Source organism: Kogia breviceps, chromosome 3 (assembly GCF_026419965.1).
Source record: "Kogia breviceps isolate mKogBre1 chromosome 3, mKogBre1 haplotype 1, whole genome shotgun sequence".
In the NCBI taxonomy this organism is placed as follows: Eukaryota; Metazoa; Chordata; class Mammalia; order Artiodactyla; family Physeteridae; genus Kogia; species Kogia breviceps.
This window is the reverse complement of record NC_081312.1, coordinates 134,452,413-134,479,220: the sequence shown is the minus strand read 5'-3', so window position 1 is coordinate 134,479,220 and position 26,808 is coordinate 134,452,413. Positions and strand designations below refer to the sequence as shown.

The window sequence follows — 26,808 nt, the reverse complement described above, 5'->3', positions numbered from 1 at the left end:
GCCTAAATTTTACTATTCACTCATTCATTCATTCATTCATTCAACTAATCTTTATTGACCTCTGATGGTGGGCCAGGAAGTGTACCAGGTACTGGGGATACAGCAGTGAACAAAACAAATCAAGTTTTTGCCTTCTTGGGATTTATATTCTAGTAAGGGAGGCAGAAAGTTGTTTATTTTAATATTATGTGAGAAAGTGATAAGTGCTATGAGTTAAAATAAAGCAGACTATATATGTAGGTCTAGAGAGTGTGACAAGGTGGGGTATTATAAGAATTCTGCAAGTGTTCAGTGATCTGTGACCAACGGACTTGCTGTACACACATTTTTCCTCAAGAAAATTGTCATGTCAAGCTTTACTTTGGTGATGATAGAGGTCCTTCTCAAGGCTTGCTCTTTTTCCTTTACCTGTATAGAAAATGATAGTGTGTCTTTTCTCAGGAAACTAGGAATCCAGGCTGCTTTTGATTCCCATCCGTATCAGGTACCTATATCCCCAGCAGGTGCTACCCATCAATCATAATTATCCCAATTGGCCCTTAACTACGTCACATTCTCACAGAGAATAATAGAAGGGTAGCAGAAAAGAGGAAATCAATGCAGCAGTGAAATGAAATGTGTCTCTAGAAAAGGAAGTTTTACATTTGACTGAAAATATACTCCCTCTATTTAAAAAAAATCTTCCTGATTTTGTTCTGTTTGATCTTTAACCAGAATTGGATCCACTGAGTGTTTTTGTTCCAAAAGAATGCAAACAGGGATGGGGATTTTTTTCTCCTCAGGAAGTGTTTCAGAGTTCAGGAAAATTCATTTAAGTAAAAATACCTTTCAAAACAACTGCAGAAATTATCCCTAGAAGATTGCTGCTGACATGAGTTGCCTTTACAGTCAAGGCAATGAGTTCTCTATTTTTGTTTTTTATTCTCTTTATAAAGGTTAAGGGCTCTGACTCTCACTTTTAACTGACCCTTAAGGGTTATGCAGTTTGTATGTCCTACAGACCGACAGCTGTTCTGCTGATTTGCAGACCCTAAAATACTGGACTATCCCTCTTTAGGGTTCTCTCCCCATGACCATCTTTACACAGAGTTGGTGCAGGCAGCTATTCCTCTATTGTAGTTTGCAATTTGCAAGAAAGAGTTTTCTATATAAAAAATAGAAAAGGAAAAAAAATCCCTGGGTCTCTCTCATGGTACATGAAGTGAAGCTACTGGAGATGTTTGCCTTTGATGTGATGGCCTGACTAGCTCCAGGAGTTTATTAAACACAGACACTACTGCAGAGGTAACACTTTAAGTCAGAGAGACATAGGGTGTCAAAATTAGAAGTGCCCTGATGTAAACTGAAACCCCATGGGAGAAGTGACTTCCCAAGGCCACAGAGGAAGGTGGTGACAACCTAGATCCCAGGTCTTCTTCAAATCCATCACTTTTCCACCACACCATGGTTCTCTGGCATGTTCACAGGGGTTAGTTTAACAGACTGCTTTTCAAATAAGAAAGGAACAGCAAGTCAAGGCCAGGTTGACTTTGATGAAGGAGATGGCAAAAGGAAGGCTGAGAAGGAGAGCACAGCTTGGTAATAGGCCATATAGGATGTTTTGGACAGTTAGGGCTGTGGGCATTGGTGGGATGGGGGCAGGGAATAGCAACCAGCTGTTTGATCTTTGGAAGTCACTTAACCTCTCTGAGCCCCAGTTTCCTCATCTATGATAATAACCACATGGACTAGAAGTAAGGCAGTGAAAAATTCTTTACACATATTCCGATCTTCACAACTTTATAGGGACCTCTCATTTTTACAGATGAGAAACATCTAGTTTCAGAAAGGATGTTGTCTTAGTCTGCTCAGGCTGCCGTAATGAAATACTATAGACTGTGTGGCTTAAACAACAAACATTTAATTCTCACGGTTCTGGAGGCTGGTAGTCCAAGGTCAGGATGCCCATATGGTTGGGTCCTGATGAGAGCCCTCTTTCTGGTTTGCAAATGGCTGCCTTCTTGCTGTATCTTCGCAAGGTGGAGAAAGAGATCATCCCTCTTTTATCTGTTCTTATAAGGGCATTAGTCTCATCATGAAGGCTCTACCCTCATGTCCTAATTTCCTCTCAAAGGCCCCATCTCTGGGGACTAAGGCTTCAACATATGAATCTTGTGGGGACACAAACATTCAGTCTATAGCCTATGGTAACCTGCCCAAGAATACATAGTACATCATGGCCGAGCTTGGACTTGATCCCAGGTTAGTCAGACTTCAAGACCAAGGCTCATTTCCCTGGACCCATAATATCCTATTTGAGTTAAAAGTGAGGTCAGTGACCTTCAAGATCCTTCATGCACTAAAATTCAGCACTATGATTATGCTGAATCCCTGAACCCTGATTAGGTCAGCTATTGTCCCTGAATATTGTATATATCTTTCAAAAAAATCTAATGAGCTGAGGTCTTGATGTCTGTTCTGTACAAAGCTTAACACATTGTGGATCCTCAGCAAATATTAAAGAATAGAACAGACAAATGGCATCCCTGGTCTTCAGGGAGTAATGAATTCTCCATCTTTGAGAGTCACTCCACTCATACTCTGAACTAAGCTCTCCCTTAGAGTCACAATGGCAGGAAGAAACATTCTTTTTCACACAATGAAATTGCTTAGGTTAATTACTAGTGGATATGTTTGAGTGTTTGAGAAACTGAACATCGGCTTATAGATTCAGAAGCGATTTAGTCTATCCTTCTAGGCAAATCATTCTCTAAAGATGATATCCTTGTTGAATTATCCCAAATACTTGACCATTTACCACCAAGAGATCTCATTTATATCCAATTTAGAGATCCTTGGCTACAATTTAATCCCACATCCACATGCTATCCACATGTTTGAAAAGAACATTTTTCATAAATACATTCAGCTTAGATTTAAATACATGCTTTTTTTTCTGGATTTTTTTCTTTGCAGCAGTTATGTCTGAATTTTATTTTACTTTATTTTTATTATTTTTGGCCACATTGGGTCTTCGTTGCTGCACGCGGGCTTTCTCTAGTTGCAGGGAGTGGGGGCTACTCTTTCTTGCGGTGCACGGGCTTCTCATTGCGGTGGCTTCTCTTGTTGCGGCGCACAGCTCTAGGCACATAGGCTTCAGTAGCTGTGGCATGCGGGCTCAGGAGTTGTGGCTCACGGGCTCTAGAGTGCAGGCTCAGTAGTTGTGGCACTCAGGCTTAGTTGCTCCACGACATGTGGGATCTTCCTGGACCAGGGCTCGAACCTGTGTCCCCTGCATTGGCAGGCGGCTTCTTAACCACTCCACCACCAGGGAAGCCCTATGTCTGAATTTTAGAAGTTAATACTGGGCCTGTCTGTTTTTGCTTCACATCTGTGACTTACATATGTAATCATCATCCTGCCTTTCTGTTTTATGTATTAGAATTTTTCCTAAATAACTACTCCATAAACTCTCAAAGTTACCTAATTAGTGATTACACTTTGCAAATGAAGAAGAGCATTTCTCAGCTAGTTGACTCAGTTAGTTAGAACAGGATGCTAATAATTAGGCCACAACCACAGGTTTGGGCTCTGTGTGGGCCAATTAGTTAAGTGCAGGCATCTCACAAAGGTGTGGCAGGTGTCCCAAAAGGGACCAGGTGAGAATGCGGATGGCACACAGACAGCCATCCCCACTAGAAGGAAACAGTGTGGCTACTGAGTCAGTAACACTGCATTAGGAGTGCAGCACATCTTAAAAGAGAAGGGGGGGGAAGAGGATGGGAGGAAGGGAGGAAGGAGAGAAAAAGAGAGAAGGAAAGGAAGAAAGAAAGGAAGGAGGGAGGGAGGGAATAGGTGAAAGAGGCAGGGAGGAAGGAAAGGAGGAAGGAAAGGGAATGGAAGGGAAGGGAAGGGAGGAAGGCAACAAATAATTGTAGACAAGTTCATGGAGATAAATAGTAAAGGAAGAATAGCAGAAGAAACCAGAACCTGAAGGATGGCGTGACCTTTAATCAGGGCTCTTATTCCTAGCAGGCTGTGAAGCAGCTTTGTCTTTACCTGCTCAATGGATCTCACAATGTTGATGCACTGCTTTAATTTGGGAAGGCTTTCTCTTGATAGACATGTCTTCTCTTGCTCTAAGTCTAAAGTGCTCCCAGGTGTGGCATTCTCCGTGACAGATGTACTACAGTTACGCTTTAGCTGACTCCATACCCATAGCTTCCCCGTGCCTGAGTGGTCTATTTGATGTCCAAGAGTATTTTTCCTTTGAGAGCAGGTCTTTACTGGAATATCATCCAAGAAGGTAGGGAGGTGTAATCCCTTTGTTCTAAGACAGCCACCGTTCAATTCAGTAACCCCATTTCCACTGCACGGCTATGCTTTCAAAAGGTCCTAAATGCATTTGCTGTTGTATGTCAATGCCCTAGACCTACCCCCTGGAAGGGCACTGTCCAAGAGAGACTTAAGATTCCTCTCCTTTCTAAACTTCTCCCCAAGATTGCTCCAATTCCACATGACTCTCCATAAAGAAATTTCAAAACTAGTTTAATGTTACCAAGGAAAGCAGATTCTCTGGCAAATCTCCTGTCCATAGGTGCACTTCTTATAGGAATCTCAGGGTCTTGTTGTCAGGACCAATCATGTGACTGGCAGGACCAGCCAGCTCCATACATGTCCATCTGTGATTATTTTGCATGTCTGCTTCTCACTGAGGAAGTACTGTCATTCTTCTCTGAATTCTAACCTTCCCACCATCTTCTTCTTGAAGGAAGGCAGAAATGAAGCCACAGGACCATTGTTGTTGGAACATGTGCCCCTTGTCTTCTACCAGGAGCTCCAGCTCCTCCTGCCAGGGTTGATGTCTGCAGAAGGAGGCATTGCTTCTCTAACTCCCTCTTGCCTGTCCAAGAAGAAGAAATTTGTTTCCATCTACCAACAGTTTGCATTCTCTCTTGGAGCTTTGATTAGCTCAGAAAGGGCTACAGTCTTGGAGAGAAGGCTTTCTCCATTGTTCTTATGCCTATAATGACTCTTAAAAGTATACAAAAGCTCACTGCTATAAGTCTGCTTCTAAAGTTCAAGGAAGTTACACTTTTCAAACTTAACACTTGCTTTTCAGCATTTTTACTTGAGATGACAGTCTAATTAATTATTCCACTGTCTGGAACCTAAGAAAAAGAATAGGAAGGTGGTTTTTTTTCCCCTTGTGTTTGCTTATTGTGCTTTTACTGTAAATATATATCTTGGCTTGTTTTTCTCTTAGATAGCTTTCTACCTTGAATTTGTTAATTAATATCAGTTAACATCTGTTTAGTAAGGACAAAGCATGAACAATCTAACATAGTAATACTCAACACAGTGCTGTGGAACAACAGTCATTGATAAATTAACTGGATCTTTTTTTTTCTTTGATTTCTGTGAAAACTCTTCAAAATGCAAAGAGCAATATAATCCTATAATCTGGTAAAGATGGGCTTATACACCTGAAAATATTGACATATTGAAGACAATCTGTTCCTTAAATCCCTAAGCAAGAAACAATCAGCACTGTAAGCTGATACCTGGTTGACTGAGGAGAAGGCAGGACCTGAAACATCTATGCCCCTCACCCTCAGGCCATTAGAATCATTTAGACCATGGGGAAGAATGTCTATTTTCCTAGTGCCACAGGTTTCAATAATGAAATGTAGTAGTTTCACAGAGGACAGTGACACAACAAAATTTCCTTTTCCTTTTTTTTTTAAAGGGGTATATGTGACATATATTGCTGTTCATCCAAATCTCTTCTGATTTTATTTTTTAAGTAGCATTTATTCAGTTTTTTTCCTACAGAAAAGTATAAAGAAGAAAAAAACTTGGGCTTCCCTGGTGGCGCAGTGGTTCAGAGTCCGCCTGCTGATGCAGGGGACACGGGTTCGTGCCCCGGTCCGGGAAGATCCCACATGCCGCGGAGCGGCTGGGCTCGTGAGCCATGGCCGCTGAGCCTGTGCGTCCGGAGTACCACAAAAAAAAAAAAAAAAAAAAAGAAAAAAACTGCCCAGTCGTCCCATTCTTAGAGAAACCCTCTTGACATTTAAAAATGAAAGTAGTATGTTTTCATGACTTAAAAAAATCAGTACGGACAGGAAAAAAATGAAAAGCAAATATTTCTTGGTTTTAATTGTGAGATTTCAGATTCTATCTGCCCGGGGACAGTTCCAGATATGTCCCTAAGAAGGGTCCAGATTTAAGAATAAAAGAACATATGACAAGAGAAACCTCAAAAGTGGCAAGGGTGATAACATACAACATAATGCTCTTTGTAAAACTCACTCCTGGGTATTCAAAGAAGGTGGCAGAAGAACTCCAAAATGCTAGAAATGATGACCTGTTAGAAAGTCAGAAAAGACAGGACAGCTTTGATGGGCTTATCTGAAGTTGTCACAGAGATTGCAAAGAAAGGCTTCATCCTATTTTTCAGGATTGGTGGATAACTTACGAACAAGAAAGCAGTGACATGCTTCCATCCATGCATGTGTAAAAAGTAAATCACAGAGATTATGGGATCAGCTGACCATATCAAAGTGAACTAAATGCATAATTTTTATATGAGTTTCTTACAACACTTTTATAAGAATGATAATAGCTTTGAGCAACCTCTAAAATATCTTCTGGCAATGAGTTTTATGATTATATAACAGCCTGACTTTCCTATTACGATATATATGTATTAAATCAGAACTAGGATCCATATCCTCCCACCATCAAGTAATAAACGATAATGTGATAGTGTGTGTCTTGACCGTTCATTTAGAGTAGATTGTAATTATATTTCATCTCTGCTGACACTTTCCTTCCACAGGCCATGAAAGTGACAACACCTTCTAAGGCTCTGAAATCACCATGGGATTATGACTTTTTTATTTATAATGGTGTTGTAGACAAGACAGCCCCAGACTTCTTAGCGTTCAAGGAGCATTTCAGTTTGTCTTGGGGAAGTATTTTTTCTCTCTTGGAACATATCGAGAAGTTTCTTAGGGACTATGCGATACCAGAAGTCAAAATAAAAGGGAACAGTTTAGTAGCACTCCTTCCAGAGTTTGAGCTGAAGAATAAACTTACCAGATACGACCTTCTCTCAGTGTTAGAGAACCCAGCTAACATCCAAATGATGTTAAATCTTCCCGGGCAAAGATACAAGGGCCGAGATGGAAAGACAGAGGCTGCCATGAAGATCCAAGCCACATGGAAATGCTACAGAGCAAGAAGATTCTTCCTTGTTTATCGCCGGCAGAAGTGGGCGTCAGGTGTGATCGCCGTTGCGTGGCTCTTACATAGCCATAAGACCCGGCTGAGGAAGCTCCTGAAGGAATCACGTGAAAGACACCTGGGGAATTTCCGTGTTCGAGCCAAGGTATACAAGGCTGCCAGCTGTTAAGGCAGACCTCTTTTTCTAAACATTTCTTGCTTGAACGATTGCAATAAGTTGTCTCTTTTTCTTCCCTCTCTCTCTCCAACTACACTCCCCCCCAGCCTCCCTCACCTACACTCCCTTTAATGTACAAAGCACAAACCCTACACTTGTCTCTACATCATATTTTAGCCCTAATCAGGAATCTGGCTTTTGTGCCTGCAAAATCTGTTGCAATTTTTCTATAGAAAAAAGTCCCTTCACTTTGACTATGGTCATTCTGTCAGAAAATCAATGTTTTAACTGCATTACCTTTTCTCCCTATATATATACCTTCTGGAGCTTTAATTGGCTAGGAAAAAAAAAATCCTCTCTTGTCTACGTTGCTGTCACCACTTTGTCAGAAAGTATTTAAGTTTGCAGACAGCCTTTTAATTAGTGCTCACAATTTCATTTATGTTTGCTTTCTCTTTTTTTCATTCATATTCTGTTAATTAAGTGAGCTGCCTCTAATCTTCCCCTGCCAGTAGCATCATGTAGCCACCTAATTAAATTAATTGGGGAAAATGTTTTAAGTATGTAATTAAATCAATTAATATAATTTATGCCTGGCTTAACTGTACAGTGGAAAAACAGCTGAAGTTTGACTAGATGAATCCACTACAGCTTCCTGTCACTGATCAATGCTCTTCTTGATTTTTAGCATCTGGCAGCCAACTGGAATCGCATCAGGACCTCCAGGAGGACTATTATCCATATCCCATCATTAGGTATAACACTTTTGCCTGCAAATCTTTCAGCAACCTCTATTACCCACCACATTATGGCTCCTTGATTGAGTTCAAGGAAGGCCCCTTGTTTTATTCAAATTGGTCTCGGCAGGAAAACGTTCTCGACATGATGAGAGTAATAACACAGGGCCCTCGCTCGAGACGGCGTTTAATTTGGGGATTAAGCAAATAAAGTCATTATGTGGGGGCTGCTATTCAGTGGAGAGGTGATTTGCTGTAATTCGCTTTCATCTGTATGAAATGAACTAAAAAGTTGTATTTTTTTCCCCTGAAATAACAGATAATGTTTTCGATCTTCTTTAATGACAGAAGAGCACAGGCTTGTGAGTGTTGTTGCTGTTACACCAATAAGCCAGGATATTGCTTGTACACTGTTTTTAATCAAATGTGCAGTCAAAATGATAAGCTACATTCTCTGAAATTATTTAGTTCTAATTACGAGCAGATGGGATGCTTTATTTGCACCTAGGGCGCCTGAGCAAAAGGAAATGCTGTGTGAACAAGAATAATTAAGAAGTTGAATAGTGTTTTTTGCGCTTAAATAATCTGCAGTTTTCATGTTAATTAGCACTAATGTAATTATTTAATTACATTTATGAATTGGGGAACCTAAAAGCTGTTGTCTGCAACGCAGTGGTAAAATAGGTATGCCAAAATGACATTGGGAATTTCAGAAATGTGCACTGGAAGTTCTTTTAAAACATGAGCTACTGTCAAAATGTTTGGGATTTGTTTGCATATTTGTTTTGTGTTGTTTTGCTTTTTATCTACCTAGTGTGTTAAATTTCCTTGGTGAGGCCAAATTTCCCAAGCTGACTTAGTAGAGTTTTGACAAACAGTAAAACTCATTGAATCTTCATATTACATATTAAGGCCTTTTAAGTAGAGCAACTCATTAAGTGATCTATTGTAATAGAATTCTGGATTGCAATTTATTTGTGCATACATGCTTGGGTACTTACACATAGTACAGAAACTAACACATTTAACAGTAATATGAAGAGCAAAAAAATTTTTTTTAATAATTATGTAAATATATTCCCTACAAAGAGATAGACTCAAAATCATGCTAAAATCTATGAACACTTAGTCTTACACTGAAGAAATGTCATTTCTTATTTTAAGAATTCTCAATGGATTTTCAAAGTGCACTCTCCATGAGGCATGTATATTATGTCATACAAAGACAGATGAAAATTGAAATAAAGTTAAGACAAAGTGAAAAAAATTATGTAAATATAATTAAGATGATAGGTTAAATAAATAAAATATTATTAGTAACAAAGTAATGCAAACTTTCTTAGATTTTAAAGTACTTACATCTGAGTACTTATAGAAAAGTTAAGAAAATACTTCAGTAGTACAGAGCCTTTTAGGTTTGGTCCTTTTTAAGGCTCACAGAAGAAATTAGTTCCTCCTTAGTAAGTAAGTGAGGTAAGACAGATCTGAATTTCATTCTAACTTAGGCTTTTGTTTTGGTGGGACTATTCTGCACACAAAATTAGTTCACACACAGAAATTGCACTTGTAATTGATTGCAACCAGAGAGGCTAATTGCAGACCCAATTAACTGACTTGATTCCTTAGAATAAGGTGCAAAAGCCTTTTGCTTCTGCAACTAATTGTGGACCTGACCTGATATTATGTGGGAAATTTTGTTTTGCATTCTCTGTTTTATTCAGAACTAGAAATAGAAACAAGACCCCCATTTTGTAATGTTGACAAGCACAAAGGTATTATAGATCCAATTTCCACACAGTTCTTCCCTCCTGTACCCCCACTTCTGACTCTAAATCTCCAAGCAGTCAGCCCTGCAGGGAAGCCTGATAGAAACAGGCCTCCAAAGAGGTCAAATAATGAAAGTAATGGTTAGTGATATAAATTGGTTAATAAAATATAATTTTAAATGAAGCTGTCTTAAAATTCCAAAAGAGCTTGCTGAATATAAATTAAGTAGTAAAATAACCTGGACAGAAACTAGAATTAGAAAGCATTATTTTAAATCTGATAGTAAAACTAGTTTTCTTCTAGATTACTCATACTCAGTTAAAATAAATACGTAATAAATCTGAAAGTCTTCCCTACTGCAGTAATTTTTGTTGGTTAATAATAACCCATTTTAGGTAAGCAAGAAAAATTGCTAATCATGTATTTTCTAAGAGATAAGAACAAGCTCAGATATTTTTCTCAACTGAGTATTTAAAAAGCCCAATTTCACATTTTCACAAGAGGATAATACTTGGGCTTTGATCAAATGTATTTGTTTCTAAAATTTAAGCTTTAGGTTATGAAATGACTTGTGGACATTAAATTGCATTTAACTAGCATTAAACTGTCATCTGGCACCTATTCCACAGGCATAATTCTCAAACCATACCTTTAAAAAAAATGATTATGGCACACTTTTTTCTTATGTACCACTTCCCCTAGGAATACTTGAAGAAGATTTCAGCTAGCCATAACATGGCTACTTTGTCACCTGCACTGGAGACTTCCCTACACAATTCATGAAAATAGAAGTGGATGAAAGTGAAGCAATTTTTTTCTCTAAATACATGGCCCCCCCAAATCTATTCAATATAGTAATTTTGTTCCCAGAGTTGAGAGGGATTCACTAATCGAAATCAGTTGGTAGGAATGTAAGATTCAGGTACGCATTTAATACAAGTTGCAGCCTTGTCCTCTCTTTCTATTTCCATAGGAAATTTGTGATCACATCTGGTGTGGAATTGGCCCCAGAAATAATGACACCGTGCACTAGCCAATTGGGGCTGCACTAAGTTATTCAAACCCTAAAAATGAAAGCTTAGTAGCTGATAACTACATAATATATTACAGTTGTAGGCATTTGGTTATTTGTTTATGCAGTGTTGCATACACAGGAGTAACTGCATTCTCCAAACCCATAATCACAGGAAGCATGGCCTTTCAGCAATGTTTCTGACCACAAAATATTTATCATGTATTTAAAAATCTATGGCTTGATGATATGAACATGAAGACAATTATACATTGCAGAGTAACCACCTCTTTGAAAGGAGGAATTAGGAAACATGATTGGCTGTTACATATTTTGAGAAGTATTCTCAGATGTAACAAAAAGTTTTAGCTATTTTTAACCAACAGAGGTAGGATGCTATTGATTAATTGTCCAAAGAAACAGATTGGCCTTGTAATTTTATAAGATGATAAAAAGAAAGTCATCCTTTCCAGGTTATATAGGCTGATCTCTTAATTGTATATTGCATATTTTTATCATTTTTATTAATGAAATATAATTATAACCCCAAAAAATCTACCATGATTCATAGCAGGAATAGAATAGTAGGGTCTATTTTAAGCAAAATCTATCAGTCAAATTAAGAAAGAACTGCAACAAAGAATCCCAATTCCCCTAGAAAAATCAGAGGTCTAAATAAAACCTACAAACTAATTCTGCTTACAGTTTCTTTGCCCAAGTTACTTCCTCCATTTTTAATTTAACACCTGTGCTTCTCTATTACAATGCATCATTTGCTACTACACTTAAACTCAGTGGCATTTTAAAATATATTGACATTAAATGAGATGTGCCGAGTATGGGGCTCTGGTGCCATGAGCAGGTATATGGGGCTGCTGCCAGCCAATTAAACTTCCAGTGATGACTTTCCTCTCTCACTTCTCTTCCTCCTTTAAAATACAAATAGAGAATGTATTGAGGTGGGATTTCCTCTTTTCTCTATGTGATCTTTTATTTCATTGCCAATTGATTTAATAGCAAAAAGGAATGTATATAGTTCAGCCTCTTTTTTTTTTCCAACTGTGCATTATTTCAGCAAATTATCCTTGGGGTTAACACAGTTCGTGGTCTCCAGGATACTCCATTCCATAAAATTGTGGATCCTGTTATTACAAGGTTCATGAAAATGTTTTTCTGTTGCTCTGTATTATCACAAAAGCCTAAAAGATAGAAAAACTAACTTTTATGCACAACTGCCATACCCCAAATGCTCATGAGACAATTCCTTCGTCACCCCACTCCCTTTCACCAGAGGGTAAGAAATGTGCTCACCTCCATTTGTCAACAGGGGCAGGGTGGAGGACCAGAGCCCAGAGGGTTATATCTGGAATCACATTTTTACTGTGCCTCCAAGCACACTGACCCCTTTCTACTTTCCCATTTTGAGTTGACAACTCAAAGACGCCATAGATTCTGTTGCTTCTACCTCAGGGCTGGGAAATCAGGACTTTCAGTCAAATCTTTGCAGTCTTCAACATGTATTTTGGCAAGTAGGATAGAATCCTCAGTTTAGTTATGATACTGCCCCATTAGATCTTTGAAACAGATGTATTGCCAAGATCTCCCAGACAGCAGTTCCAGAAAATCCAGATCTTTGGGGATCAGGAACAAAGTACATTTAAAACTTGAAAATTTCTTTATAGCCCAAATTAAAATGAAAACATATTTCTATTCATCCATGTTGCATTCATCCAAGTAATCCAAATCAACACTCATTCACTGGTTAGATCAGGGTTGGCCCCAAGACCCTGTAATATTAAATTACCCAGTTGAGCTTGAGCTATCTGATGTTGTACCACGAAATATGGAAACGGCACTGAACTGGGTGTCAAATGACACCAGCTCCTGGCCTTTTGATGAAATGATTAATATTAGGATATGATCCAAAAAAAGTATTGCTTACACTAAGATAAAATATAATCTTTTTCATCTCCTTCATTCTCATAAAAAATATTAAACTTTGTGTTCAGTGGTCCTCAAATCTACACTTGTAACAACAGTTGAAGACCCTAAAGAGCATTGGTTTATATGGGTTGTATCTGTCTATATTTACCACATTAGAAACTAAAACTGAGAAACTTTAAAAATATTGAATTTATTTTAAAATAACAATAGTAAGCACATTACCAATGTTCATCTAAAAGACATATTTTTTTTAAAAAAACCATTTCTTTTCCAAAACAAAAAAAAAATGGTGAGAAGATTGGCACTGGTTGACAAGTTTGCAAATCTCTTAATAGAAGTTAGTTGGATTCTCCTATTTCTGCATCCGATCTGTTGCAATATGTTGTTTTGGTTGAAGCATATGAAGAAAACTTGGCCTCATACAGATAAGTATTTGGAAAAGGGAGGTATACTTTATCTATTTTACAGCCTTTTCAGATAACTGTGTATATTCTTCTTTGATTTTATACCAAAACTCAACAAGGATAATTTTTAGGAGTTAGTTGCAATATGGAATCTGAAATCAATAATCTTTTTGTATTTTGTGGGAAGATAACATTGAAAAGGGGAAATATCATCTTAGTATTATTCTGAAGAGATTTGACCTTCCAGGCCCCCAGTCCTCCGGAGGGTCCCCCAACAACTCTTTGAGAATCACTGGCTTTAGTTGCATGCAATGCTGTGCCAGTTGCAGACAAAAAGTTTGAACAAGAGAAAGTCTTCACTCTTCTGAAGGAAAGACTTTCAGAAAGACACAGAATCCATTTGGACAGTTTGGTTTGAGAATGTTTTCAAAACTCAACAAAGATTTAAGTCCTGGGGCTTCCCTGGTGGCGCAGTGGTTGAGAGTCCGCCTGCCAATGCAGGGGACACGGGTTCGTGACCCGGTCCGGGAAGATCCCACATGACGCGGAGCGGCTGGGCCCGTGAGCCATGGCCGCTGAGCCTGCGCGTCCGGAGCCTGTGCTCCACAGCGGGAGAGGCCACAACAGTGAGAGGCCCGCATACCGCAAAAAAAAAAAAAAAAGATTTAAGTCCTGTGTTTTCTATGTCCTAATCACAGATTTCTCTAATTTTTCTCAGAAGTCCCCAAAAAACAACTCTCAGTTTTATTTTCATCAAATTGGCATTGGATGGACTATATAAATAACCCAGATAGGCCTCTCTCTTGCTGTATCTTATTTCCTATCTCAGTATCTTGTGCTTTCACACTTGCACAAGTAATTAAAACCATAATGTCTAGATCACATTTCTCTAAATGACTGCAGTATGCTGATATGCAATCGTTTGTGATGTTCACATGTTCCCTAAATTTTTACTATTAGAGTCCAAAGGTTAGCTAATGGTTAACTTTTTATGAATTGGAGCAATTCAAGTTTATTTCTAAAATAATGTCACTCTCAGCTTGCATCCAGTATGCTTTCTTGAGTGGAAGAGAAAGGGTTGGAGTTACAGCTACTGCTATTGTAACCCTGCATATGCCCCTAGGAGTGTGTGATGCATTTGAACATTACCCATCACATTTCCAAATGGGGAAAAGGTTAAGAACCACTGCTCCAGTCCATCAGACTGAGGCATGGATGACTACCATCTCAGGCCAGGGTGATCGGCCAGGGGTGATTGGATGAATGACAACTATGTGGTAGCTGGAAATCTGTTATTAACCCCTTCTCTGCCTTAGGTACCATTGTAAGGAACAGGACTTGGAGACAAAATAAACTAGGAGTCAACCACAGAGTAATAAGCAGAGTTCAAGAACACTTGATTTTACTGCAACGGCAGGGGCCTGTCACAGAAGCACCCACAGTCCCAAGGAGGCATGGTCACTGGGCATGGCCTTGCTCATGTTCTTAGGTTTCTGCAGTTGCTGTGAAAGAAAAGCCAATCCTAGCAGGACTAGTTTACTGGGTTGCAAAGAGGCAATTAGCATCATCTGATAAGAGTTTGTGTGGGAGTGGGGATAGGGATGGGAAAGGAGATGAAGACAGAAATGAGGATGGAGAAATGGTAGCCAGTAACCATTAATGAGCATCCCTGGTTCAATAGAAGACCAAAAGTATGGTAGTTGGATAACTTCAGAGAGACAGCACCCAGGTACCCTTCTTCAGTGTGAAGCAGAGGCAATAATATTTTTAAAATTTATTTATTTATTTATTTATTTTTGGCTGCGTTGGGTCTCTGTTGCTGCACACAGGCTTTCTCTAGTTGTGGCGAGCAGGGGCTACTCTTTGTTGTGGTATGCAGGCTTCTCATTGTGGTGGCTTCTCTTGCTGCGGAGCACGGGCTCTAGGCACACAGGCTTCAGTAGTTGTGACGTGGGCTCAGTAGTTGCGGCTTGCAGGCTCTACAGCGCAGGCTCAGTAGCTGTGGCGCACAGGCTTAGCTGCTCCGTGGCATGTGGGATCTTCCCTGACCAGGGCTGGAACCTGTGTCCCCTGCATTGGCAGGCAGATTCTTAACCACTGTGCCACCATGGAAGTCCCAGGCAATCATATTTTGAGGAAAGATGGAACACTCTATCAAACTATGAATATTTTGCAGGTGATGAATGTGGCATAAGGAAAGAAGCTGCATTCCTCCCTATAGTGATAAGAGAAAGTGCCCCTTTATGCCAGTGCTGTTTTATTCTATGCTGATGAGGACCTAGAAAAAGCTACAAATCCCACTTACCGTTCTTTGAATTCCCCAGAAGTTCTCCAGATCAGAGAACCCAAATTCATGAGTGTTGAAAGGAGAGGAGGGAACGATGAAAACACAAGAGAGAAAGGGCTAAGAATTTAACAGACAGATTCTTTGAGTAGGCTCTTCAGGCACATTTCATTGACTCATTTGACTGGCGATATCACAGCGTTCCTGCTCCAGTGGAGCTTATAGTCTGGCTACAGGAGCCAGAGTGATGCAGTGGGGAGGAGAAATGCACAACAAACAAGTAAACAAGCCAGCAAAGAAACCTGTAATGGCAAGATGAGAAAAGTGTGGTGAAGAGAGGGTGCCAGAGAATGACAGTGAGGGGAGACTGAGAACCTTCTTAGAAAAGGGTGGTCAGGCACACCTGATGGTGATTAGGGCCAATCAGCTCCATAAGCTAGAAGAACAGTACTTTGATAGCTCAAATAATTTGTGCATGTAATAATAATTTCTCTACATTTCAGTGAGGTTCCTTTTGAGAATTTTAAGTCATGCTCAGCTGAGATTAGGAAAGAAATAGTAAAACAACAACATTTATTGAGTGCTTATTCTGAACTCTGATTATGGATCTCAGTCCCCCACCCCCCATCTTTCAATTACAGGTGAAAGAGGAGTAGAATGTCTTGGGGTGGTACTTACTGGGAGTAAGGGAAGGTAGACAGTCATAATAGTTTTCTATTGCCCTCTGACCAGATACCACAAGCTTAGTGGCTTAAAACAATACACATTTGTTACCTTACAGCAATAATTTTGTAGTTCAGAAGTAGGAAAGGGGCTAAAATCAAGGCGTGGGCAGGGCTGCATTCCTTCCTGGAGGCTCTATGGGAGAAACTGTTTTCTCACTCTTTCCAGCTTTTAGAAGCCACCCACAAAGGAATGAACAGGGAAAGCCCGGGGACCCCTTCCTCCATCTTTAAAGGCAGCAATGTGGCATCTCTGTGCCTGTCTTCTGTAGTCCCTTCTGTAGTCTGTCTCCCTCCCCCACTTTTATGATGACACTGGGTCCAGCCCAATAATCCATGAGAACCTCCTTATTTTAAGGTCAGCTGATTAGCAACCTTAATTCCATCTGTAACTTTATTTCCCCTTTGTCATGTAACTTAGCATATTCACAGTTTCTGGGGATTAGAACGTGGACATCTTTGGATGGCCACTATTCTGTCTGACACAACAATTGGAAATGAAAGTGGGAAAAGAAATCAACTATACTCCAATAAAAATTAATTTAAAACAATAAAAGTGGGAAAAGAGGCAAAGGCCCTCTGTCCCTCCTGGAGTTCTCTCCTCACTCTTGGAGAGCTGTCTTCTCTCTTGCTTGACATAACCATATTTGTCACAAGAGCTAAAGATGTAGTAGTTGAACTATATAATAATGTGTAGGTTTATGTTATCTTGGACAAGAAACAAGGCATTTGTCCTGAATTTCCCTATCTATAATGGGACAAGGTTGAAGTAGATGGTTTCTCAAAACTCCTCTGGTGTTTCTAGTCTCACCTTTGATATATCCATGTCTTTATAGATTATATTCCAAAGTGTATTATATTCCACTGGGCATGTCTGCTGAACTCCCCAAGGCCACAACATCCTTCTTGACAGTTTCCTGGTTAAGTCACTGTTGTATTTAATATATGCTGCCAGCATCGATGAGGTCTTTCACCCAGGAATCAACACATGTATTTTGTGGATGTACAAAACATAAGAATAAAACTGACTTTAAAAAAAATTGACTCCAAACTTCTGCTCTGCTGATAGCAATGTGCCTTGCATTGTATCTTGCTCATGTGGAATGATCTGTTGTTTGTGACAGAATTTGCTGTTGCTCTTACAAGCTTTGGAAGTGCACATGGCTTGTGACATTAAAATATCTTCTGTTTACACAGCACTTTACGGTTTACAAAATGTTTTTCTATTTTTTGCTTCATATGATCCTCTATAACAATGTACTGAGAGTAATATACAGTTCTTTAAAATGGGTGTACTTGTAGGGTTAACTGAGTAACCAGTTTTATCATAATCCTGCATAATCATAATTGGGTCTTTGTTGCTGCGCGTGGGCTTTCTCCAGTTGCAGTGAGTGGGGGCTCCTCTTCATTGTGGTGCGCGGGCTTCTCATTGCGGTGGCTTCTCTTGTTGCGCAGCACGGGCTCTAGGGTCGCAGGCTTCAGTAGCTGTGGCACGCAGATGTAGTAGTTGTGGCTCATGGGCTCTAGAGCGCAGGCTCAGTAGTTGTGGCGCACGGGCTTAGTTGCTCCGCGGCATGTGGGATCTTCCCAGACCAGGGCTTAAACCCGTGTACACTGCATTGGCAGGTGGATTTATATGCATCCTTGACCAGGGTAATAGAGGTACTAAGTAATTTGTTGGAAAACTGACCTCGAGTAATTGATTGAAACACGGACTTACTCACATGCTGCATATGTGGCAACAGAGTGATCACACATCCTTTATATTTTAAATTGGACATCATTTTAATGAGCCATCTCACACTGCCTTTTATCTTTACTTCTGAAAGGAAATGCGTTCATAGAATACATTCATAGAATAATTAATGCACTTTTCTTAATCATACTTTATTCTCTAGGCATTTTCCTGCCTTCTTATAGTCTTGATATATAAGTTATTCACAATACATCTTCCTAAACACTTATCTGAGTATAGATAGAATTATACATAGGCAAAATCCCAAGAGTTACAATATTGCAACCACACATCAAGATGGCATTGTTTGTAGCTATCTATATTAACTTTCATATGTGGATGAGTTCCCAAAATTATTTTAGAAATTAATAATTTTTCAAAAATAATTCAAACAGCCCACGTATCCTTCTGCCTTTTTAGTTCTTAAGTTCATCTGCATAAAGCAAGAGGGAGACTTTTAGATGAATTGTAAACTCATTTAATTTCCAGACATTGTCTAGTGTTTAAACACTAACATCAAAGCAAAGAGCCAATTATCAGAGTTCATTTGATCTGAAGCCCTGTTGCCTGAATTGCTATAGTTTTCCTTACACTGAAAAGGAAATCTGTGCCACATCTCGAAGATGTAGTATTTTAAATCACTTTATCTATAGCAGTTTAACTTGAAACATGTGTTTGGGCTCACTAACCACAAGGAGGCATTGAAGCATCTATTCAAAATGTGAAAAGCAATTTTATTTTTTTTTAAGTTACACCTACAGTTGCTGAATTTCATATAAGCAATTATACTGCTTGTGAGTATGCATGCCTTTTAAGTTCATGTTTTGGTCCATGTTCATTTTTTAGTTTAACCCCTGCAATAGCAGAAAGTGTTGCCGCTGCTGTTGCCATTGTGGAAGATTTGGGGACAGTAGTAAATCCATGTGTGTTTTCCTTCTGCTCTTCCAATGGACATGAAGGAAAATGGTGGGGCTTTCATTAGTACTGACAAAGTAACTGCATTAACCTTTATTGTCCTTTAACGTTAAAAGATTTTTTGACTGTGTGAACAGAAGCATATTTCTTTAGTATTTAGAATTACTTAAATACGTATTCACAACAGCAAGAGTTTTATCTGAAATCTGTGTGTCAGATGAGAGTGATTCCAGGACACATCTTCAAAATGCCACATAAGAAGCATAGGACAACCCTCAGAATGGGAGAAAATATTCGCAAACGAAGCAACTGACAAAGGATTAATCTCCAAAATATACAAGCAGCTCATGTAGCTCAATATCAAAAAAACAAACAACCCAATCCAAAAATGGGCAGAAGACCTAAATAGACATTTCTCCAAAGAAGATATATAGATTGCCAGCAAACACATTAAAGGATACGCAATATCACTAATCATTAGAGAAATGCAAATCAAAACTACAATGAGGTATCACCTCACACCGTCAGAATGGCCATCATCAAAAAATCTACAGGACTTCCCGGGTGGCACAGTGGTTAAGAATCCGCCTGCCAATGCAGGGGACACAGGTTTGAGCCCTGGTCCAGGAAGATCCCACACGCCACGGAGCAACTAAGCCCGTGTGCCACAACTACTGAGCCCGAGCGCCACAGCTACTGAAGCCCATGTGCCTGGAGCCCATGCGCCACAACAAGAGAAGCCACTGAAATGAGAAGCCCACGTACTGCAACAAAGAGCAGCTCCCGCTCACTGCAACTAGAGAGAGCCCATGTGCAGCAACGAAGACCCAACGCAGCCAAAAAAATAAAAATAAAAATCTACAAACAATAAATGCTGGAGAGGGTGTGGAGAAAAGGGAACCCTCCTGCACATTCTTGGTGGGAATGTAAATTGATACAGCCACTATGGAGAACAGTATGGAGGTTCATTAAAAAACTAAAATTAGAACTCCCATACGACCCAGCAATCCCACCACTGGGCATATACCCTGAGAAAACCATGTTTCAAAAGGAGTCATGTACCACAGTGTTCATTGCAGCACTATTTACAATAGCCAGGACATGGAAGCAACCTAAATGTCCATCGACAGATTAATGGATAAAGAAGATGTGGCACATATATACAATGGAATATTACTCAGCCATAAAAAGAAATGAAATTGAGTTATTTGTAGTGAGGTAGATGAACCTAGAGTCTCTCATACAGAGTGAAGTAAGTGAGAAAGAGAAAAACAAATACTGAATGCTAACACATATATATGGAATCTAAAAAGAAAAAGATTCTGAAGAACCTAGGGGCAGGACAGGAATAAAGACACAGACGTAGAGAATGGACTTGAGGACACGGGGAGGGGGAAGGGTAAGCTGGGACGAAGTGAGAGAGTGGCATGGACATATATACACTACCAAATGCAAAATAGATAGCTAGTGGGAAGCAGCTGCATAGCACAGGGAGACCAGCTCTGCTTTGTGACCACCTAGAGGGGTGGGATAGGGAGGGTAGGAGGGAGATGCAAAAGTTAGGGGATATGGGGATATATGTATACGTATAGCTGATTCACTTTGTTATACAGCAGCAACACCACAATGTAAAGCAATTATACTCCAATAAAGATGTTAAAAAAATAAAAATAAAAGGCAAAAAGACAAAAAGCCAACATAGTTTTTAAACCTGAGCATAACTTTCTTACGTGCTCTTTTGAACATTCATGTTAAAATTTCTGAAACTTTTCCCGTGTTTCTATAATCCTGATTCCCAGAAGCTTCGCTGATATTGAAAAATATGAACCTCTCTGTTGCAGAATATGCTGCTCAGCACATCTTCCAGAATTAATGCTTAATCCCCTGAGAAGCAAGGACCTCATTCTTAGGAGTTGGATTGTTTCTGCGAGATGCTTCAGAGACAATTCTTTACTGGAAATGTGGACCATGACACTGTGAAATCCTAGTGTGCCATTTTGCCACGTTGACTTTCTCTTTCTGTGTTTTGACATCTGGTTTGCCTTTTAGGATATTCCCAGCCTGTGCGACAAAATATTGACGACTTCAACACGCAGCAGAACATGCAGCTGGGGAGGCTGTGTGACATCTTAGGTACAGTAAATACTTTTACACAAATGGCTTCTTAGAATGTTTATCAGTGGATGTTGATTAAATGTTCATTTTTTGCTTTTTTTTCTGTACACAGAAAAGGCTTGGACTTCTAATCTTCTTGCAGAGCAATTGAATGTTTTGTTTCAAAGAACAGATTTATAGTGAAGTCAGTTGAATAAACAAATGACATTTAAACTAATTTACTTGGGTAGTTTTCTAATTGTCTTTGCTGTAGGTTTGAATAAGGATTTATCTCCTATAGCCCCAACTCTTCTTCATTTACTGAATCTGGCAGTGAATGAAGTCAACATTATATATTTGTGTCAATATTGTCTATTATATTATCTGAGGAACGAGTGGAAGGTATTAGAAATGAAAAGCATTGTGTTTTCATTATAAGAATAAGAGGGAAATGAAGATAGATTTTTAAAAGAAGGTTTTATTTAAATATATATAATCTAGTTATGAGAAAATAGGAAGTGCCTAGTGGAAGGAATTATTAGAAATACAGACCTTGAGTGATAGACACATCTTTGTAAAAGTCAAGTTCTAATACTGGTTTGGTCAGTTCTAAATCAGACACCAACCAGGGGCCAGCTAGGAAGGATACAAGAACTCTAGGCTTTGGTTGACACTGTTTGAGGTGAGGTTTAAAGAATAAATGTTTCAAAGCCTAAGTAATAATACTGAATCAGTGTGGGAAGTCCTGGCCAGAAATTCAGGGTTAAACGAAAACTAGAATTTTTTAGTTACCAAATAAGAACTTCTTTGTTTTGTTAAAATATAATTGCTTTGGCCCTTATTTAAGCAAAACAAGGAAGAATTTTAAATTATCAATGACCAATTTAGCTGGCTCCCTGGAATGACATACTTTACGTGATTCATATATATTTCATCATCATTATTATTTTATAAATGCCATTTGGTAACCAAAGTACATCAGTACTAGAAATTTACATTGTCCTAAAATAATAATAGGGTAATTGCTTTAATCTATTATCTAGGCACTAATGTTGTTTTTCGACCTTACCAAAAAAAAAATTTAATGACTTAAGATTGATTTGTTACTGCTGAGCTATTTCAACTAAAAACCTGACTGGGTGGAAACCAATGAAGTGCAGCAGAGGGCAGACTTTGCTCTAATTTATTTGATTAATTTTTTTCTTTAGCTTTTTATATACCTTTCTATATATAGTCCAAACCATCACCAAAGAATTTCCTTACAAAGGATTCTTATTAATAATGAGAAGACTTAAGAGTATTAGGCTTCTATTTTAAATAATTCAATAATTCAGTCTATGTCTATCTGCAATGGAAAACTTTGCTAAGATGAACATTTCTGAGAGATTATGAACCAAATGCCTTTTCTTGGTACACTATCTTCATGATAACAATGCAATCCTAAAACCTCTTCAAGAGAAGTAATAAAAGTGTAGAAGTGAGAAAATAGAAAAAGTACTTGCTTGTGAAGTAAAAATATGAAGAAACTAGGAAAATTAGTGATAATTTTATGGAAGAATAAATGATTATCTTTCTTTAAACTCCATTAATTCCTAGTAAAGGGTGTTGATTTTTCTGCTTATTCAGGGGAAACAAAGGTAATCTGATCACATTAAGACTTCTTGTTTGGATATTGGCTGTGAAGTCAGGATATCAGGTAGAGAGACCTCAACAGCTTGTATCTTCTGTTCCTAGATGAGTTAAGCAAGAGGGTGACTGATATTGACTACTGACTAACAGTCAAAACAATCTTCATCTTCTTCTTAATTCCTTTCCAAAATCACCTGTCAATTAATTTTGAACATCTGTTGATTCACAATCAAACCACCCTAATACTGGATATTACTGTTAGTGATTATAGTATTCCTTTGCCAGAAATGAACGGCAAAGGTAAAATTAGCAACATGATTTGTTATCATTTATAACCCAGAAATTTCTTCCCAAGAAAAATTTAGTTTTCTTCTGCTATGGAGACTTTATTAAGTTATTTTGTTGTTTGCTTTTTGTGTCTTTTTTTTTTTTTTTTTTTTTTTTTTTTTTGCGGTACACGGGCCTCTCATTGTTGTGGCCTCTCCCGTTGCGGAACACAGGCTCCGGACGCGCCGGCTCAGCGGCCATGGCTCATGGGCCCAGCCGCTCTGCGGCATGTGGGATCTTCCCGGACTGGGGCACGAACCTGTGTCCCCTGCATCGGCAGGCGGACTCTGAACCACTGCGCCACCAGGGAAGCCCATTGTGTCATTTTTTTATACTTAAAAAAAAATACTAGTTTGGTTTTAAAGACCACTAGTTTAGTAAGACACTAGTCTCTTCTTGAAAACATGAGATTTCGGATAACTAATTTGATCATTCAGCATTTGGATACAAGTTATTTAACTACTGTCTCCTCAGTTAATTTATTTTATTTTATTTTTTTTTTAACATCTTTATTGGAGTATAATTGTTTTACAATAGTGTGTTAGTTTTTCCTTTACAACAAACTGAATCAGTTATACATCAGTTAATTTATTTTGAGGTTCATGTGACAGTGTGGTTTCAACATTAAATAGGAGCCACTTAAATATTTACATTTATGGAGCACCTACTCTGGGCCCAGCTCTGGGCCAGTTCAGAAGACATTGCTTCTAGCCACAAGATGCTCTTCTCCAGAACAGATTTCTCCTGCATGCCGTGGATTTCACTAATTGTGTAAGACTTTCCAGTTCCCGAATCTCTCCATTCTCCCAGATACCTTTGGTCAGCTCACAAGTATTTACTGAGTGGCTCCTGCATACTCAACATTGTACCAGGGCATGGGGGATTATATGAAAAGTATACACCTTGCCTTTAAAGAGTTTGGATGGACAAGATTGAAAGATTTGGAACAACAGGATGGAACAGCAGGGGACACTACTTCATCATGTTAAATCTTGAGGCACTAGTTAAAAGGAGCACAAGTGTGGAAGGCAGGGTGTGGAACCACTGTTAGCTGGCCTAGTCAGGGTGGGCTGTGGAGCAGATTGGTGCATCTGTACTGTCTGCTGAGCACCTACTATGTGCCAGATACTGCACCAGGTGCTTTATATATATTCTTTCATTTCATACTCTCCAAAACTCTGTGCCCCAGGTGACTTTATTCCCCATTTTACAGATGAAGAAAGCAATGCTTAGAAAGGTGAAATAATATGCCCAGGCTCCTAGAAAGCTGAGCAAGCATTTAATCAGTCTGTGCTCTGTATACTCTGCCAAACTGAACAGAGGAGTCTTCAAATCTCTTCTCAGCCCTACTTGACCAAGGAAACATTTTACAGTGCTCCCTCCTCCAACCTTCCCTGGGCACCTGGTCTGCATGTGTCTTGTGTCCACCACCCTCCGCCATGTTTTACAGCTGCTTATACATGTGAAATGGTTGCTCCTCACAGGCAGCATCTCAGTTGCTTTGATTCTGGTATCTCCTTTCATGTCTAGACAAGTGCTTTGCCCCTACTGATCAGTCAGTTATTTTACAAATGAATGGGTGACTCCACTGGCTGCTGATTTCCTGTACATACTCCCTAAAATATTCTGCAGCGTGGAGTGGGTAATCTCTTCTCACTATTCCATTCAGATGGGATATTTAATTAGGATTTCTTTCTATGCACATAATAAGAAGCACATCTTGAGAAAGAGAACAGTTAAATTAAGACAGTGTTTCCTTTAAACCAAGAATCACTAGATGTCCTATTTAAGTAATATACTCCTCTTTGGGAATGGAGAAAGGAAAAGGTTGCTTTCCTGAAATAATCATTGCTATGGTCATAATCAGACCATTTATTTGGACAGAACATTCCCTGAATTGGCCTTGCCAACTCCAGGCAGCGTAAGAAATTGCAATTTCATCAGCTTTCGAAAGTTAACAGTTCTGTTTTATAATTTACTAAAGTTAATGGGATAGGGCTTCCCTGGTGGCGCAGTGGTTGCGAGTCCGCCTGCCGATGCAGGGGACACGGATTCGTGTCCCGCTCCGGGAAGATCCCATATGCCGCGGAGTGGCTGGGCCTGTGAGCCATGGCCGCTGAGCCTGTGCTCCACAACGGGAGAGGCCACAACAGTGAGAGGCCCGCGTACCGCAAAAAATAGATAAATAAAGTTAATGGGATAAATTTTTAAATCAGTATGCAAATCCCATTGGTATTAATAGGAGTTCTGGGGCTAAATCCCTATGTATTATTTGAAAGTACGCTTCCATGGTACCTCACAGCCCTCCTTCTGAAGGAATCAGTGTGTCTATTTTTTTGGTGGTGGTGTTATTTATCTTTTCTTTAGAGAAATGCTAAAGTACAAAAAAGCCACTTAAATTGCTAAGATCTGTACAAAACCAATCTAAATTAACTTGAATGTGGCTTTTGGATATGCTTTTTATTTTAAACTGTGCAACATCCATCTGATGCCAGAGTTCATAATGTCTTTTACCTTTATACCAGTAATTAACATTGTGCCTGTTATTTTTAGATGCCAACGTAAGCGTCATCTACATCTGCTCCCATCGAATGAATGACGAGTTGCTGCTGTATTACAATAAAATCCTGAGTCTACAGGCAGCTGTCAAATCAGGGAAACTTGAGGACAGAAGTGACCTGCAGGACAGGTTCAAAATTATCACCCCTGAAGCTATAAACATCTTCACTGTGAGTTTGTCTTCTAATTACTATGGCTTCAGGGATGCAGTAAAATTAAATTGGAAATTTTATAACTTCCAACGCTCTGGTACACATCAGTGAAATATTATTGCAAGTTTAACAGCTTTACTGATTAGACTACAGGTCGGACGATAGGAAATAAATATCCCAGTTTAACTTGCAGATTTAGCTGAGCTACTGCTGCCCAGTTTCTCTGTAGCTGAAGCCTAATTGTAGTTATTGGGTTGTACCATCAACTAAGTGAATTTATAACATCTACAGTTGCTTTTTCTTAATTTTGTGTGGAGAACACCGAGGCAGAGAAAGGCTGGACCTGCCTGTGGACACAAAGCTAGTTAGGGACAGAATCTAGACCAGGGCCCCTGTTCTCTGATTTCCACACTGGTATTCCTTGTTATTCCATGGGGGTTTTGTCCCTCAGGGGAATTTGGTCTTATTTACCATATCACATGGCTCATAATGAACAAGGTTCAGATTTTTTTAAACTTTTTTAGAACTGATTTTTAATGAATGGAATGAATTCTGAGTTGAATCTCATCCCTAGAGAAGAACTTCTGGGAAATTCATAGAACCATGGGGCACCTTCTAGAATAAGGTAGTGCAAGAGATGGCTTGAAATGAATTTCTCTATATTTTAACAAGGATTTAAGCTTTCCATGGTAAACAATCAACATTTCAGTACCTAATGGAGGACTTCCCTGGTGGCACAGTGGTTAAGAATCCACCTGCCAATGTAAGGGACATGGGTTCGAGCCCTGGTCCAGGAAGATCCACATGCCGTGGAGCAACTAAGCCCATGCGCCACAACTACTGAGCCTGCACTCTAGACCCTGAGAGCCACAACTACTGAAGCCCACGTGCCACTACTACTGAAGACCGCGCACCTAGAGCTCGTGCTCCGCGAAAAGACAAGCCATCGCAATGAGAAGCCCGCGCACCACAACGAAGGGTAGCCTCCGCTAGATGCAACTAGAGAAAGACCATGTGCAGAAACGAAGACCCAACACAGCCATAAATTAATTAATTAATTTATTAAATCTTTTTTTTAAAAAAAGAAAGCAGACAAATCATCACCACTTACTTATAATCTTAGAAACTCCCCAATATCCT

The 26,808-nt window shown here is 39.2% G+C and overlaps 1 protein-coding gene across 1 annotated transcript in view; it reads left to right on the top strand.

Annotated features, from left to right (window-relative positions):
• LOC136791965 (IQ domain-containing protein H-like) overlaps positions 1–8,207 on the top strand; it is a 45,598-nt gene extending 37,391 nt beyond the window's left edge. Inside the window, exons 5-6 of the mRNA XM_059059548.2 lie at positions 6,824–7,375; positions 8,076–8,207. Coding sequence (XP_058915531.2) covers positions 6,824–7,375; positions 8,076–8,207 — 684 coding nt within the window. The remainder of the gene's footprint in view (positions 1–6,823; positions 7,376–8,075) is intronic.
• Positions 8,208–26,808: the final 18,601 nt, after the last annotated feature.